The sequence below is a fragment of the Seriola lalandi genome, unplaced genomic scaffold, assembly GCF_002814215.2.
Source record: "Seriola lalandi dorsalis isolate HSWRI2012SDOR001 ecotype SW California unplaced genomic scaffold, Sedor1 jcf7180002054287, whole genome shotgun sequence".
Classification (NCBI taxonomy): domain Eukaryota; kingdom Metazoa; phylum Chordata; class Actinopteri; order Carangiformes; family Carangidae; genus Seriola; species Seriola lalandi.
Window position 1 is genome coordinate 99,025 of NW_019524840.1, and position 18,535 is coordinate 117,559.

At 40.0% G+C, this 18,535-nt stretch overlaps 1 protein-coding gene across 1 annotated transcript in view; it reads right to left on the reverse strand.

Moving 5' to 3' along the window:
- Positions 1 to 632: 632 nt before the first annotated feature.
- Positions 633 to 18,535, reverse strand: part of xrcc1 (X-ray repair complementing 1) — a 20,384-nt gene continuing 2,481 nt past the window's right edge. The window contains exons 4-18 of the mRNA XM_087173871.1: positions 18,488 to 18,532; positions 18,236 to 18,394; positions 17,780 to 17,857; positions 17,228 to 17,351; positions 16,888 to 16,994; positions 14,139 to 14,301; positions 13,809 to 14,052; positions 12,311 to 12,427; positions 7,163 to 7,244; positions 6,954 to 7,056; positions 4,238 to 4,283; positions 2,899 to 3,035; positions 2,525 to 2,615; positions 2,343 to 2,418; positions 633 to 1,753 (exon numbers count right to left, since the gene is read on the reverse strand). Coding sequence (XP_087029997.1) covers positions 1,646 to 1,753; positions 2,343 to 2,418; positions 2,525 to 2,615; positions 2,899 to 3,035; positions 4,238 to 4,283; positions 6,954 to 7,056; positions 7,163 to 7,244; positions 12,311 to 12,427; positions 13,809 to 14,052; positions 14,139 to 14,301; positions 16,888 to 16,994; positions 17,228 to 17,351; positions 17,780 to 17,857; positions 18,236 to 18,394; positions 18,488 to 18,532 — 1,680 coding nt within the window. The 3' untranslated portion in view covers positions 633 to 1,645. The remainder of the gene's footprint in view (positions 1,754 to 2,342; positions 2,419 to 2,524; positions 2,616 to 2,898; positions 3,036 to 4,237; positions 4,284 to 6,953; positions 7,057 to 7,162; positions 7,245 to 12,310; positions 12,428 to 13,808; positions 14,053 to 14,138; positions 14,302 to 16,887; positions 16,995 to 17,227; positions 17,352 to 17,779; positions 17,858 to 18,235; positions 18,395 to 18,487; positions 18,533 to 18,535) is intronic.

The window sequence follows — 18,535 nt, forward strand, 5'->3', positions numbered from 1 at the left end:
GAAACGCTGCTGTTTGAACGAAGCCAACCTGTCAAATGGGACAATCTATCCTCTGTGCGTCCCGGGGACAGATATGCATTTAAACGAAACGTGACACTGTATCAGGATGGTGCCGTTAGCTGCTGTAAATTTTCCCACTTCCAGACCTAAATGGATTTGCCCTTGCGTTTTTCCCTTTATGAAAAGCAAATCAAAGCTTGGTAGAAAGTTGCAGGAAGCGGTGCGAACATGCCTCACGCTTGGTGGTATGTGTCTGTGAATTTACCTTACACAAGAAGAAGAAGAATAAAACAGACACATCCTTGGCTACTTTAAAAATACATACTTGCTGAGAATCCAAACCTTTTCATCTTTCCTGAAGCCTCTCTCTCCCCTGCAACCATCCCTCTTTCCCTGTCTCTCATCCACATTCCAGCTTTCTAATCCCCTTGACTGAAGAGCAGAAGACCCAGTGCTCCAGGGCACAAAACAGGAGGAGAAGTAAATTAGAGAGAGGAGAGAAGGCTAGAGATGAGAGAAGGAATGAAAAGGGAGAGAGTGCCACTCGAGCTGCAAACACAGAGGAAAGCATAGGAAGGGATGAGAGCAGCTGAGTGCAAAGACAGCTTGATGAATAAAAGGAGAGCAATACGTTTAATTAAAAATCTTTTTTTTTTTTTATTTAGACAAAATAATTAAGTACTATAAGAAAAAGAAGTTTAAGATAGTGACTCAAATAAGTCAATCTGGACAACGGAACAAACCAAAGCAGATGGTAGACCCGACATTTCCATGTGACCTCAGGCGCAGAACACCGACGCCTGTTTTACATCCTCACATCTGTTGAGTCCATCTCTTGTAATACTTAATGTCAATAAAACCAAATCACAAATTCAGATATATATCAAACTTAAACAACACACAGAAACCCATCACTTTACCACTTATGGCATTTAATAAAATAAAAAAAGGAAAATAACAAACACCAGTCACACCAGTCTTAAATTTCATTTTCAGTTTTCAGTTGCCTTGATTTTTGCGTTTGGTGGCTGCAAGGCTTCAATAACAGGCAACTTTCACCTGACTTTGGGCTGGTCTCATAACAGTCTACCCGCTTACACAAGTCAGCGTCTTATCAGCGCTGCAGGACAGGGTGATAACTCATTTCCAGACAGAGCCTGAGGTAGCTGAGGTAAGCAGCAGCAAACTGCAGCACAGGAACCAAGAAATTCAAACAAGTCCTGAATCGGAGAGTGTTCTTCGTGCATAAAGCCCAAGAGACTGAGAAGCACACTGATGATGTTACTTTGTGGCCAAGCTAGGGCTAACAAGCTTCAAATAAAATACTTATAATAAATCTAAACCTCATTCTAGCATTAATTTCAACAGACACCATTTAAATATTTTTCACATTTTTCCTAGCTTGACCAAAAGGTGAGAACATCCGTGGTGGAAACTTTCCTTTTATGTAAACTGGACAAGGACTGAAGATATTTCATGAATTGCAAGTATAAAGTCATTAATGAACTAGAATTGGTTTATTGCTTCTTCTAAGAAAAGTGGTGAATCTGAAAAAGAAACTTTTTTTTTTTTATGGCTTTCCCCATGGCTGCTTCATCAGGACATGAAGTCTCGGTGTGTCTGGACACACTTTTGTGTGTATTGTTCAGGGGACAACAGAGTAGGGTTGATAGGGCAGCATCTTTTGTCGTTCATTGATTGCGTAAATCCATGCGGGTTTGACAAAGTTCAGATTGCCGTTCTCCATCAGTGCCTGCGATGGAGGGGAGAGTAAAGGTGAGAGAAACAGAGAGGTAATGAAGTGTTCTTATTGCAATACAAAGAGACTCACAGGAAGAGGTATAAACCCTTTGAAAAACTGAAAGCTAAGACTGCGTGTAGCCAAACTGATAAATCAGATGCTAACAAGGCTCTCGAATGGCTGAAAACCAACTCTGGACCACAATTTCAAACAGATTCAAAAGCTGCTTGGTCCGAATCCTGCAGCGTTTTCACTGGGGATGCTAAAACACTCAGGCAACCTTTTTGCTTTTATTTGATTATACCTTCAAAAAATTAAAATAAGTGCTGTTTAACAGAAAACGGCTGGCTTTATGAGAAGAGATTTTCATTTGTGCACTTAATGTAACTGAGCAGCACTTCAGGTTCCTAAAGCAATTACCTTAACAGAATCATGTTGTCTGTGGAAGCATGTGAGTCATGCCACACGCATGTTCAAACCCTCATTTGCACAAAATACTCAAAATTTTCAAGCCCAAGTAAGATGTTATTATTTAGCTGTGATTGCCAAAGCAACACTGATGCAACAACGAAGAGAGAAAGAAGAAAAAGACTCTACTCACGTCTTCAAAAGAGTCATGCCACCCCTCACTGGTCACCACAAACTGCACTTTCTCTGTCATGTAGTCCTCGATCACTCTGGAGCAGAGACAACAGCGCGTCTTACAATGTGATTTAATTACAGGCATTGAATTCCTGCGACCAATTTAAGTTGTAGCCAGTTACTTCTAGAAATCTTTCTCACCCATTAAAGGCAATAATGTATCGCAACATTAGGCGTCTCTCGTTGTTAGGAAATTTGCCGTAGAGGAAAAAGTGCTTTCCGCTCAGGAAGTCTGGAAGAAATGAGAAAATGGGAAGAGAAAGGAGCAGAGTTCAACTGATGACTACACAATATGTAAGAGCAGTAATTACAGGTCCTCTTTGATAAAGGAAGAAGAAAACACAGACAACACAGAATGTGAGTGGTGTTCCTGAAAGGCAGAAAGGAATCCAATTACTTTCTGTCAGTGTTTGTAATGTCCCATGAGGAAGAAAGGACATCTTTTCCTGTGATAGGAACAGGAACAGACAAGAGAGACAGACAGGACATGGAGATAAGAACAAAGAGAGACATACCTGGTAGGTCCGGGATGGGATGATCCTCTTCAGCCTCAGCGTCTGTGTTTTCATCTGTCGACCCCCCGTACGGATCCTCCTCTTTCACCATCTTCACTTCTGCTGCTGCTTTCTTCTGTCTGTTCTCATTCTCCACTCTTTCACAAGGACAAAAAAAAAAAAAAAAAAGGTTACATCTTGTATGCTACATGTTACCTGCCTCTCGAAAGAAGAAAGCTCCCCATTTGTCTTCGTTTTTCTTGTCTTGTCTGAACTCAACAGGTCTCATTTTTATGGAAATAATGAATCCTAAGTCCTGGCTGATGTAAACTGCATTCCTGCCATCGGTTTCATATTATTCCACTGTTATAGAGGTCGCAGTAACACGCCAAGAAATGGAATAATCCCACAAGCAAAGGCAGGGAAGAAGAAAGCTGAAAGCTGTGAACATGGATGTAAACAATGCAGGATTTAAAAAAAAAAAGTGTATCAATAGATTGTTTGGCTACTCTGGAGGCAGTGAAAACAAGCTATGATCACAACATCTGCACATTATCATCTTCATCTCATCTTAAGTTGCTGCAACAAACATCTATACAAACATTTTCTTACTTACACCTCCAGCAAAGTCCAGTACTCACTCTCTTTTAGCTCTGATTTTGGTCTCTACCATCTCCTGAGGGAAATAATTGGCTCTTTAGCTGCTAAATGCTCCACTATGTTCATCAGCTCGTTGCTAAGTTTACAGTTGACTTTTTTCAGGGTGGCTTTTTTTTTGTGTGTGTGCTGAGAAGCAGCAAGATCGAGCCAAAACAATAAAGCTGCAAGTTTTAAAACCAAAACAACGAGCTAAAAGACACTAAAACGCTCCATAGAGCCGAGTTGTACTGCAGTGTGGGGAGAAAATTCTCTGTGGGTTTGTTAAAACATACAACACCTTTCACATTACACACTGTCATTTGATATGGAGTAACCGGGACTCAAACAACACTTATTTAAACGAAAATCTTTGACATTGCCACTTTAAGTAAATGTAGAAAACGTAGCTGTTCCAATGACTATTGCTCTTAGTTCTGTATTTCAGTATGAATGTAACGCAGAAGTAAACAATGTCTCTCTAATTCAGTAATAGTTTTCCTAAGTCATTTCCTGGAAGGCTTTCTCAAGATATCCCCTTACGGGTGACAAAAAAACACTTAAACGACTTAACTTAAAGATTTCAAAATGAATCAATGGTCATTTTACTACCATAGCAACGAGAGAGCAGAGATGGAGGCAGCGGCCATGAAGGACACGGAAGAACAAACTTGTCCACATCAATATTGCAAAGAGCATCATTGACTTTATTTGTTGTGCTTACCTCTGGAGCTCGTCCTCTGTGTCCACGGCAGATTCATCATCACCTCCTATGAAATGATTTGTTAATATGTCAATAGAGGAAAATTTTTTTTAACAGAAAACTGATTTATTGTAATACTAGAAAAGGCAGAGCTGAAAATTAAATAGAAGCTGATAACCATGAAACGTTTTAGTGAGGAATATATCAACTGACTGAGAACACAAGGTTGTTGCTGTATCTCAGTTCTTTAAATTACCATCACTGCACTCTGGCCTTAATCTTAAAAACTAATTTACTATGATAATCAAATGTCAAAGAATTGAATCTGCTTTAAATTTCTGCCCATATGGAGGAAAAGAGTTTAATCTTGCTATCATATTTTCTACAAGATGCTATTCATTTTCATTATGCAAAGAAGGCAGAGAAGAATTTCCATGAAACATGCATCAACAATTAAAAGAACGTAACCTTGTTGGAAACTCTTCCTATTACCATACAATCGTGTTGTTGCCGGCAGATAAAAGAGAGGAAGCTCTAATTAAAATGCTGTCTGCCTATACGTGTTTGGTAGGTCACTGTTTGTTGTGTCCTCACTGATGCATCTCAGCACTTTACTTCTGGCCTTGCATTAACATAGAAATGAGAATCATGCACAAGTCCCTTCACAGTGATTACGTCTTTCCTCCGTTCTGGTGTCTCCCTCAAACAGCATCTATCAGTATGTATGTTGTTCTTGTTCTTTACATTGATGGCGTTGTCAACTCATCCATTTCCAAGTGCTTCATAAAGATGATCCCTTTTGTCTATTCCCATGGCCTCTCACATTGTCCCCTTGCCCTTTTCAATTCATTCAGTCCTCTGCAGCTACAGTGCTTCCCCCTCTCCCTCTTTAGTTATTTGAGCTATTAGAATGAATCCCTTCCCATGGTTCATAGCCACATACAATTCAGCTCTTCTGTCTTTGCAATGCAGATCTGTACGGGAAATTGTGTTTTCCTGTCTCTCTTAATTTACTGGTTTCATCTATTTCAAATAACTAGAAAAAATGTGAAACTCTGATTCCCAGACACAAACAAAAGAGGAATTAATAAAAGCAGAAAGAAGAATTCATAAAATTTTATGGGCATCCGGTGATTGAAGTGTTGAACACATAATCACAACGTCCATTGTTCGATTCCCAGCAGGAGGACCTTTGTTGTCTTATCATTCCCCTCTCTTTCTGTCCTTGTTTCCTGTCTCTCTCTAGACCGTCAAGTGTCAAATAAAGCCCCAAATAAAGCTAACGTTTGCTAATTACCACTAAACAAAGCGCAGTTGAGGCTGATGGGAATTCGTTACTGGACAAAGTGAAATTGTGACCTGTTGGTGGCGTTAGATGTAAAGTGAGGGGATTTTAAAAATCTTTCCTTTGTGGGGAAATGAATGTCAGCCACTAAATGCGTTCGGATTCAGATATGTATCGCATGTTGTTATCGATTCCCAGCAGGAGGACTTCTGTTTGTTTGACTATAAATTTCTGAAAACTATTAAAAGCCTTCCAGCAGCTAAGGGGGTAAAATCCACTTCCTTCTCTTGAGGGACTTGTTCATTTTCTTAAATGGCAGCTTAACAATGATTAAAGCAAGTCATTGATCAGAATCAATCAGTGAAGGAGAAGAGTGTTTTTGTTCAGAGATGAAAGAAACTCATAGTTGAGCGGTGAGTACTAATATCCTGTGTAAATGTAAGTAGTATGTATAAACTCTGCATGAATTTAACGGACCACTCATGTACGTGTTGCATTAACACTTGATGGTCCCCAACGTCTCTACGACTGAATTCTCCAGTTTGTGTCCCAGTGTATAAATAAACTCTGATCTTAGGGAACAGGCTGATTCCCAAACGCATTAATCAACCTCTCCTTCACCCACACGGCTCTCTCTGGATATTTTGCAACGTGATTTGAAATGCTAGTGTCTACGCTGGAACATCTGAATGAACTTGATTTGATACACTGATACCTGCGCTGCCACTTGAGAAAACTTTTCACGTCACCCCATTTAGAGTGAATGAGAAGCATCTGTTGAAGCCTCCAACACATACATGAGTGCTGCGTAACTCAGACACTTTAGTTTCCTCTCTCTTCTACCCAGTCTTTTCAGACCTGGACTTTATTCCACTCATACATACCGTGCCTCTGGCTATCATTTGTACATCAGCTTGTACTTTTGAGAATTTACAGTTAACAACCCAAGGTGCTACTGTTAAGTTTTTTAAGTTAGTTTAAAAATGGGCTGTTTTAAAGGAGCTGTCCCACACAACTTGCAAGAAAAATGTCTGTTTTAACCTTCATTTTTGTAGAATATTTTCTTTCTTTGTTTATTTCTTTCCACCCACACTGTATCCAAACTCTAAATGCCTCTTTGACCGTGGCTGTCATTCTTCCATTTCCTCTATTTCATGTTTTCAGTGGACCGACTACCTACTTCTTTTCATGTCATTACACCCTGTCTGTCTGCCTGTAGGCTACACGTCACTCAAAAACTCAAATCTAAGACCTTGCAAAGCTGTCACTTTGTAGCTCCTTTTTTCCAGAACAATAATGTGCTTTCTGTCTTTTATCACAACAACAGTTTCTGAAAGTAAGAGAAGTGGGGAGTCACTGAAGTGGCAATGCTGATGTTGACTGTAACATCAGGTAAAGTTCAGTCACATTTACTTCACAGTGGGATTTCCATTTAAGTAGTTTGATGCAAACCTGGTTCATCCACATCAGTGGAGCCAGCATATTCATCTTCATCTTCGTTCCTCTTCTCTAGCGTCTTTTTGGGAGCGATTTGTCTCTCCTGCTTCTGTGGAGTCTGCAAGATCAGCAAGGACAGAATGTTAAAACTGACTGACACTTTCAAGATGGAAAACGAATCTTTCATTTATTATTATATTTTTCTAATAAAAAAACAAATTTACTTTTGCGTTCATTTCCTCTTCACTCTGGTCATCCACTTCCATTTCGCTCTCTGAGCTTGACTCCGCTCCATCCATCAAATACCTGGAGGAAGACAAAAAATGAGTGAACAAAATGTGTCAGCATGATTTAAGACCAGAGGCAAAATGATGCCTGCACAATATATCTTGCTCCCTATCAGCTTTACAATGTTTCAAACCTCAGTGGACCTTTTGTCAGGCGATAGTGGAACAAAAGCAAGGTTCAAAGTGAAGGTAATAGTTTTCCACCAGGATGTCCTGATGTTTAAAACATTACCACTGCCTGTATATTAAATACACTGAAGATGGCATGCTGGGGAAAAAAGTCTAATCTACTGACTTTAAGCCGTCAGTGGAGGATGTCACACGGTCAGACTGATGTGTAAAAGTGAGAGCTGACATGGCTGACAGGACTGCGACGCTCTGATACCCGATAAAATCTTTTTTTTCATGAGAGTTGGTTAGATGCTCTATCTCACAACATAATCATTGGATCCAAATCAAAAACTAATCATTGTCCCCAAAGCTGAACTTTCCACAAAGATGAATTAAATGTACAACAAACAATCAGATAACACACGAAGATAAAAGATCCATAGAAGATTTAGGAACTGTTCTGGCACAAGAGAGATCATGACTCCATCTGTAATGTTCTCTGCAAAGATGAAGAGGAGTGTGAGGAGAAATAAAAACCCAAATGTTACAATCACTTCCACAGAGAATACAAAAGAGTGGTGATAACAATCCAGGAAATGGATGGGTCATAAAGAAAAACAGGCAAGGTACAATGAGAAAATCCTGCCTCCTGTACTCACGCACAGACACAGAATAAAATGAGGATGTGACATTTCTCCCCCCCCTCTCCATATATCTCCTCAAGCCACTATAAAGTCACCTGGACATTATCAGCCTGAGAGTGTGACGTGCCGTGAGTTCAAATACCAGCGTAAAGGTCCAATCATTTCCACGCACACTATAGGGAGACATTTTATTGACCTACGCTTTCTGGTTTCATAAAACTCAAGGCCCAGGAAATTGAAAAATGAAAACAGACACTGTCGGCAAGAGGAGTAATACAGTATCTGTTGCTTATGAAAGTGCCGTTACCTCACAAGCAGAACAAGGAGCGAGATCTGTTCGACTTCACGTGAACTGGAGACACAGGTGGTTTATTTGAGCAGGGTAAAACCAGATTATAATAAAAGCTGAAATGATTCTAATAATTGTGTAACGATTCAAGTCATTTTTAAGTTATTAAATGAACATCTTTGGAGTTCTGAGAGCAACACATATAATTGTTACTGAACATTTTCTGTTGATATTTCGTTTTAGCAAATTTATGCAGAAATCCACCTGTTGAGGACTAAAGTTTGTCCGAGATCAGTATCATCATGACTTTGCTTAAATAGGCAAAATTAATTTCTCATTGTTGACAGATCTGCTTAATTGTTTAATCTAGAAACACCAAAAATAGTCTCACACACTCCCAGAGCCCAAGGCCACAATTTGAAAATTGCTTGTTTTTAATAAATGCTCATTTTGTTAATGGCGATAACATAATGTCTGCACTTGACACACTTCTGGCACAAAGCCCTTGAGGATGCAGGGAATATTTTCACATTACAACTTTTATGTGTTGGGTTTTTGTATGTGCTGAAGTTTTGTGTGTCGTAGATTAATCGTGGCACGATTGTGCCGATATTTTGGCTCCAACACGCCAAGTCCTCATGGGATGTTGCAACAGAGCCTCGGTTTTAATGAGATATTTGTTTACTTATTCAGTTCTATTGTGATGGGATGTTGTAGAGCCGCTTGAGTGTTTTCTACTCTCCCCTCTTTCTGTCCATCTCTGGATCCTCACAGATCAGATAATGTGTGAGGAGAAAGCATTTCTGCGGTGCTTAGCTGATGTCACCATCTCATTAATATATACACTACAATCCTTATGCATAACAGGAGCTCAGTGAAGCTGTGCATTTGCCTACAGATGCTCAGTGATAAAGTGTTTGTGTGCATGATTGGGCAACAGTTTGGGAGTGTGAGCGTGCATATTTGTTTGGGTACTTGTCATCATCAAAGTAAGTGGTCTCTTTAATTACCCATAGCAGATGCAGCTTTTAAATAAAGGATACATCATCAAAGCTGCACACTCCACGCGCTGCACAATAGCAGAGGTGGGCAGGGGAATGGATTATTCTGACAACAAGAGAGCGGGATGCAGCGGGGGGAGGGTGGGGGTGAGGGATCTTCGGCACAATCAGAAACTGACTGAGAAAGGCGAACATGAGGGGGAATGATGACATTGGCTGCAGTGAACTTCTCATTACAATGCATTTTTGAGAATCTTGAAGTATGGAGCAGACTTCATAAAACCACAGCATCGTTTCTCCAGCGCCCTTCAGCAGTACTTTGTAAAAAGGCTTTCCACATTACTCCCTCAGTCTCTCTGCATAGCTCATATGCATACTGTCTGACTGTCTAGAATAATCCCATCAAAACATAACTCTGATCGCTTTCATTTCTGGTTTTGAAGACTAACATGAGCAAAAATTGATTTCCGTGCAGCCTGTCTTATCTACAGATGTAACCTGCTGGAGCTGGATGATAACGATATCTTTGAAATGACAGTCACATCCACATAACTAATCATAACCACAGACAGGCAGACTAATGAAGGTCTGTGACTCCTCCTCCTGTGCCTTTGTAACTCCACCACAGCTGAAACCTAATGATTATTTCCATTATCTGTTAATTGTTTAATTACTCGACACCTATGGTGACATCTTGAAATAAAGACTGCTGGTCTAAATTTCAAGATGTCAGCAGCAAATTCTCACACTTGAGAATCTAGAACGAGCTAATTTTATGGTATTTTTGCTTGAAAAATTACTGAAAGGATTAATGAATTATCAACATAGTTACAAATTAAATTTCTGTTATCACCTAATTGATCCATCAACAAATAGTTTCACCTCTACATTCAAATATTTAATGCTTAGTGATAAAATCCATTTGAGATATTAATAATACCAGCATCAGATACATGCACTTCATTCTGAAAATGAGCAGGTTATTTAACAAGATGGTGTCGTTCAACGAATGAAACAAAATCAGTTCTAGTGCAAGGCACAAAGAGAGAAAAGATAGTTGGAAGATCACAGTAACAATCAAACTATCCAGCACCAACGTCCAGCAAAATGTGTCCATTCAGCATGAGAACAAGTGTAGTATTGAAAAGGAGAGCAAACAAGCCCATTTGAACTATGCACCGACACCTGCATGAAGATAGAAAGCTGCTGATGAGAAGCTTGAATTAAAGGTATCTACACCGTTCTCCAGGGCCGACGACCATCATCAATCATCCAGATACACAATCATTCACTACAAGATAAGTTTTCAAAACTATCAGTGATGCGGCCTGTGATAGAACTGTGTGCAGTTCCTTGATGTCATTACTCCCCAAATAATTGTGGTGAGAAGAGAAAAAAAAACAACAACTTTAAAGCTTGTCCAGTTTTTCTGAGTGGAAATTACTGTGAATGCAGCACGTTGCGTGTATTGTTTGAGTATTTTTTCATACAAGGGTAGAGGTGAAGTTAGCATGGTAAGACATAAGGTGCTGCTTGTGGCTTAGAGCTGCAGTCATTAGTCATTATCTGCAGCCGATTTGATAATCAACTAACTGTTTCAAGTCAGTTTTCCAGCACAAATGTCAAACATTCAAAGGTTTCAGGTTCTCAAATGTGAGGATTAAGCTTTTTTTTCTTACATTATTTTTTACATTATAATAAATTGTGTTTTCTGATGTTTTATAGACCAGATGATTAATCAAGAAAATATTCAGCAGAGTGATTCATAACAATACTCGTTGGTTACTGTCCTAATGTTACTAAACAAAATACAGCTGCTAAATTAGCTAATGAAGGCGGGAACAATGTGGTAATATGGCAACACGCTATACTATACATTCTGTCTGTGTTTTAACACTATCTCCTTTTACACAGCCTGTTCAAGACGGGAATGGTGCGCCTTTACTCCACCGCGCCATTCTGTATAAAAGGTACAAACCCTGAATGGGTCGACGTCTGTGGCGGGAAAGACGCTGTTGTGTTACACATCACGCTCTGATTCTGTCACACGAGCACGCTCTAAATTCACACACTGTGGCAGCGTTATGGCGGCTTTGTTTGGTTCAGTGTAAACAAACAAAGTCGGCATAATGACAATAATGTCTTCTTAACGACAATATAGCAGGATCCCGCTCATCAGTATGTTTCACCATGGTATATAGTAAAACTGCTATATCAGCACTTTCTCCAGAAACCAGCAGTTTAAGTTTAAAGAGGACATCTTATACTCTTCATTTTGCATACTGGGATTATCTGAATGCATCACAGGCCTGACACCGATGAGTTCAGTAACCTTGGATAACCTTGGATAAAGCAGTGTGGCAGCCTGGTTGGAAATTGATTCATCTTCAAGCCAGAAACAATCATTATGGAAGCAACAAGTATGAAGGAATTCCTTAAATGATTAAGTAAAGTGTTGTACAGTATAACACAAGTACAGTATTATGCCAATTAATTTGGACCTTCCATTGCCTGCGATGAGTATTCAGCTCTACATTATTCAGTAGACACAGATTCATGTGGAGCAATGACAGAAAACCTTGATGTTGCAAAACCTCCCCCCAGTAATGAGGCATATAATTAGAGAGCTGCTGGAGCTGCCTGGGATGAATCTGTGATCACAGCAGGCATCAGCTGTTCAAGGTTACAATGTTCTCTGTAGCAAGTGGGCATCACTGCTGTGAGAGGTGTATTTTTGGACGCTTCAATCAGTGTGAGTGCTGTGAGCAGACTGTGCGGTATAGAGGTACAGACGTAGCTTAAGAGAACGTATTAATCAGATGTGGATTCATACAGCGGACACATGCTCCACACTAAAACCAGGCTGTCACCCTGCGGAAGTGTCCTTTAACAAGACAGCGAATGCCATCCAGCTGTTCCAGTGGTCAAGCCAAGCTTTTCTACAGGTGTGAATTTCCAAATCAGTGCAGTTTAACTTCACTATTATTACTATGAAGTCGTCTCTTTGCACCAGTTTGTTTGGCATTTCATCTTCTCTTACTGTTTATAGGAGATCTTCTGTTTCCGCTTGTGGCAGTCCATCACCCATTCCTTCCGTACGATGATGCCCCCTGCTGATTTCACCTGGCTGTACTTGGGGGTGTTAGCGAAGGCACAGCTGGAGATTAATGGGTCGAAACAGACATCAGGTACACAAACACACACACACACACACACACACACACACACACACACACACACACACACACACACACACACGGTTACATCACTATAGAGAAGCTGTCAAGGGCAATAGGCTGCTCAGACAGCAGAGATCAAGATGCAATCAAACTGAATTACTGAGAGTGCTAACACGGCTGTGACACAATCCTGTAATCTGTTTCAATGATAAACATGAACTAAAGATAGAAATCTCTCATGACAGGACATCACTGGAACAAGATCAAAATTATTTACTGCGATCATCATATTTATCACATTAGTTCCACAACTTAAACATCATTACACCTCAGATATCTTACCATAACATTTCAGTTTAAAACTATTTATGAAATGCTCTGAAACCTGCAAATAAATCTGTTTTTATCCTCTTTTCTTTCTGCTCATCTTTCTTTAATCTTATCTCCCAACATGCAGCAGTTTCGTGTATTGATCTTTTGACTTATTTGCAGCTCTTTCGCATTTGCTCCCATTTATCTCTTCATTTACTCGTTGTGGAGCCATATTTCTGAGCTGTCCTTGTCCCCCGAGTCCTCAGTTTACTGCAAACTATAGTGAACAGCTTCCCTAACAGCAACAACTGTGATGGGAATACAAAATCTGATTTCTCTGATGTCTCAAAACCCACACAGAGGACAGACAAGGATGCTGATAAACAACAATGCCAATAAAATTACAATGAATTTTTCATCCATCTATGCACACGCACCATCAGACTATAGTGTGTGGACTACTTTATTACTACAGGTTTTTATAACCATGTTAACTGTTTTATAATCCATGTAGCAACAGAACACTATCATACAGGATTACGGTAATAGTTTTACATTTTGGGAAATGTGTGTATTTGCCTTCCTCCTGAGAGTTATATGAGAAGACTCAAACCACTCACGTCTGTCAATTCAATATAAGACTAGAGGCTACAGTGAGCAGCCAGACATCTCAGCCTAGAACGAAGTGAGAGTGAAAAAAATGAGATATAACTTGTTAGTCAGTGAGTTTTAGTGAAGCTGGTAGGCGGGTTTGTGTTACCTTTAAACAGAGCCAGGCTAACTGTTTCCCCTGTGTTCAGTCTTCATGCTGAACTAAGCTGCTGCCGGTTGTAGCTTCGTATTTACTTTGCAGACTTGACACTGGGATCAATCTCCTTATCTAACTCTTGGCAAGAAAGTGAATACACGTGTTTCCCAAAATGTGCAGCTACTGCCTCAAGGGTACCATACAAGTAATGCATGCATAAACAATTATGAATGATAAAGGACAACTTATAGCACGGAGTTTTCACATATGTCCCCTTTGCATTCCTGCCAGCTACTTACATAAGGTGTGTGCAGTCGGGTGTCCAGTCAGGCCGGTACTTGGCTCCCATATCCAGAGCCTTTTCCCTCAGCTCCCCTCTGAATGGATTTTGGAAGCCACTGAGGACAAACACCACCCCCTCCATGATCCGGTTGAATGGGACCTGCTGCGCTCCCTCGGATTTTGCCTTCTGTTGTTTGGGTTTAGGTTCGGATTTGGATTGACTCTCCCTCTTCTTGTCAGCAGACTTCTGTGCCAGGGAAGCTGGAGAGACAAATCAGACCGTCAAGGAAGGTTTCAGTGAGGAAATAATCCGCATGCTGAGATTCAGACACGAAATTAAGAGTTACCTTTCGCAGCACTGGGGCTGGGCGTGCTGGCTGGGCTCGGCTTGTGTTTGGGGGTCGCAGCTTTGCCCTCGGGTGAGCCCGTGGGGCTTATTTTCTTCGAAGGAGGGGGGCCAGGGACAGACTGCCGCTCTTTGCTGAACTCAAATTTTCTTTTTGCTGGTGGCTGTGAGGAAGCAATTAATGTAAGAAATTAGAAATTAAACTGGAACCTTTTCATGCTTAAACCGCTAGAATGACAAGAATAATGTGCACCCGTATGTTACGACAGATGCGTTGAAGGAGATGCTGAGGAGATGTTTCCCTCAGCATACAAAAAAAATGATTCTGCAAATTTGTATATTCTTATAGCTTTCAGAAAAGGGTTGCAAAGCAATTACAGTAGAAAATTGGAAACAGAACTGCAATCACTAGGATATCTACTAGGACTACTTTCTTATGCATAGGCATGTATTTGTGCAGCTAACCCAAATAGATCTTTTGTATTCACTTTTTTCTTTTAAAAGTCAAAGTGACATGCGGCTGGTATTGATGGTGTCATTCCCCTGTGTCAGCAGCCCCCGCTGCTTTCCTTCTCAGAGCGGGCTCAAAGTTACAGCAATGCATTTTTATTTGTGTCAGGAAATGTATTTTTATCAAGCTGTTCTTTAAAGTTGATGAAAGCTACAATTTAGCTGCTGCAAACGTGACAATTTCCATTCAATAAATTTGATTTTACCAATTAATAAAGTGATTTTGGAAAACAGAGGGACATAATGAGCTTAAACACAGGGCCACTCAAGTGCAATGACAAGCACAAAGCAGTAGGTCGTGGGTGCACAGACTGTGTGGGCATCTCTGACTGGTTGGTTCATGTAGGTGCAGCAGCACAAAGGGCTGGTTGAGATAGAATATAAATCACAGTGATGTGGTGATTAATGCGTTGACTCTTAGCGAGTGACATCAGTGGTTTCATTGCTCTCCAACAGCTGTGTCGGTCACAGTGACGTATGACAACAACAGCTCAACAAACAGAAAAAGGCTTCTCTAGGAAATCATGTTGTTGTCGGGAAAGTGAAGAACTGCCCCACATGAACCCTCAGCACCTCACATCTGCAGCCAGAGGCAGATGGTGTGGGTTTTTATTGAACCTGTACAATGATGCTATAAATAAATAAAAAAAATTAATTAAAAATAGCATCATTAACTTGATGCTATTTCAGTTTTACTTATACTCTATCTTACGTCAGAAATGCTCGCGTCATAAAATGTGGCACAACCAGCTTTTGCACCATGATGCATTTCAAGAATAAAACATGAAATGCAACTTTTGCTGAAAAGACAGTCGGAAAGGAAACGACACACAGGATTGATGAGCCACTGTAATCCGATCTCTCACTTAAACAAGAGAAAACCGAGTCACGGTGGACCTGTCTGACGTGTGTGGTAATGTACAGGCTTTCCTTGCTGTGGTCTGGTGTCATATGCATGTTATTTAATAAACGTAAACACAGTCGGCAGCTATGTTTAGTGACGTTGCACTCTGACGCAGCACTTCTGAAATCAGAGGCTACAGATTTATCAACATGTGCCCTGCTGCCTCCAGATGGCTGCAGAGATTTAATCAACTGAAAAAGCAGCTTTTAATTTTTTCCCCTCAGTTTTTTACTCTCAGAATCATTCAATAATTTATAGATAAATGCAGACTGATTTACAATGAACGCATTTTTTTTCCTATTTAAACTGGCTGGGGAGTGATCAGTTAAAAGTTTATTTACATCTGTGCACATGCTCTGTGTATTTAGTTTGTTCTCGCGATGAAAGAGTAAAAAAGTGGCTGCAGATCAACGGTGCAGCAGAAACAGATGTGGGTCTGAGATGTCTATTCTCAGTGTAAGAGACATTTTCCACCCAAAAAAGAAAACAACAGCTAACTTTGCATTGCTTCATTTGAATGAACCACCCACCGATGCACTCTGCACTCGGCACCAAAATACCGCACAAAAAGGCAAAAGGAATTTTGAAGATGAGGAAATAAATAAAGTGTTGGGACGCTGCTTGCTCTGGTCTTTGTGTCAGCATAAAAAATATGACCCATCATGCGAGATCTCTGCTGTAAAATTTAAGAACCTGTTATACAATACAATTTGATTTTACATTGAAATGTTTGAATTCATTTTTCATAAACATCCTAGAATTTTTGGGTTGTGTTGAAGTAACATACGACAAAGAAATCTGCTTGAGAATATATGAACCAATATATTTTCGACGTGTGGAAAAAGCTACAACACAGATAACTTATTTTTAAAATGTTTGACTGTTTTAGCCAGAAAAGCTGTTCAGACAGCATATCAGATCATTTTTGGTTTACCTGTGCCTGAGGTTTTACTCTACTTGAGAGACTATTGTTTGAAAGCTAAATTTATTTAGACAGAGCTGAAGTCAGAAACTGTGAAGGTAATGTGAAGAGAGAGAGGAGTGAAAACAAAACGACTTTAAATCTGATTTAAATTCACTTGAGTAATTAGGTCATCTTATTGATTTTTAAGACACCATTTAGTTGTAGTAAGTTGTAGTAGTTAATAAAATTTCCCGGACGTGATGTGGTATTCAAAACTCCCAATTACTATAGATCCCATCCTTTAACCAGCTGTATTTCCAGTTTCATCTTCTCTCAGCTTTACCTTTGTTCTACAATGACACATTGCTCATTAAGGGAGCAGCTGTTTGCTGGTCGTCCCTCAGTGAAGAAAATGATGGTGATGTTTAATACCTGTGGTGAGGCAGAGGTGGAGGAGGAAGCTTGGCCTGGCGAGTGGGTGGTGCCACCAGCCTGCAGGGCAGCGGCAGCATAACTCAACTTCTCACTCTGGGGAGACACTGAAGTAGAGAAGGGCAAAGGGATGGTGAAGGAACAAAGGAGACATATTCCCACAAAGTGGCATTACAATAAAGAATGTCTTTGAAATCACCTCTTTGCTCTTTAGTCTTTGCTCTACCTCTCCTGGTGCACATAAGGCTTTAACTAAAACCTAATTGGTGCTTTGATGGCTTTCTATTTTTATCATTTTATTGGACTTCAGCGGACGCTAAATTTAAATAAATGGCTTTACCTTTGAGTGAAGGACTGGATTTTGTTGCACTGTCTCGACTGAAGAAGAGACTGCCAGGTTGAAGGCTGGGCCCAGATGAAGGAGACTCATCCTTCATCTTGAACTGTCCCAGCTTTGTCAGTTTCTTACAGGAGAGAAGAAGGTAAAGTTCAGGACCAAAAGAGAAGATGGAGGGACTTATTTAAGTCCTTGCTGTCTTAAGACAGTAAAGCTAAAATGTAGTGCAGTTCGGAGGAAAGGTAAAACGCCACGTCAAAACGTTCAAAAACTAATAGTTGGCAATAAATGTCTGCTCATATTCTTACTGTTTTTATAATCAGGCAGTTTCTAAATTTAGACTATTACTATGTGCCAGTGTCCTATGATGTCCTTGTATTTAGACAATATTGAACCTTTAAGATGTTTGGCTCAGATGTTTGGTTTGTATTTCCCAAAGGCATCATAAATCATGGCTTTGGTATCATAGCCAAAACTCAGGTATATTATTAACACTAAATTATCCCAATGATCTTAATTAAAAAGATTAAAAGAACAAGACGTTGCATTACTTACTGGAGAAGCTGTTGAAGGAGGATCATCTTTGTCAGGTGGTGAGTGGAACTTAACAAAGGCCAGTCCGTATGCTATGTTCTATCAAATGCAAAGACAAGTTCATCTCACATTTCATTTCACTTGCAGCAACAGATATATGCAATTAGTTTACACCTTTTTTTTTTTTAATAGAAATCACCTTGAATTATAGTTACCTTAACTCAACTACTGAACCATGCTGCTTGTATTGATGTAGATCCTTATGTTGCATGTGTAAGGCGATCACGTGCTTTATACTTCAAGTCAGTCAGTTCTATGTTGACAGTTCTGCGATTAAATCTAACATATCACCTCAAAATGCAGATGTACTTGCTAATTATTTGATTTTTAATTAACATTTAGACAGATATACTGGCTTGCACTCTATAAAACCTGAAGTGATTTTTTATTTTTATTTTAAATAGTTGGGCTCATTACCTTGCTGTATGGCTGGCTACACACAATTTTCACTCTGTCCCACTTCTCCTGTGCTGTGCTCTTCTGCAACTGGTTGGGCCCAAAGAAACGCACACGGTTCATGTTGGTGCCATTGCGGCTCTCCGTCGGGGACATGAAGGAAGACATGACCAGAAGAACCTAAAGAGAGAGATTAGTACATGATATGGTTTAATTACTAGTTAAGATAGTTAGGAAGAGAAATATTTTAACTGGTTTGGTTTGTGACAATACCTCATAGTCCTGGTCTCTGACAGCTGAGGAATTCCCAACTAACACCTC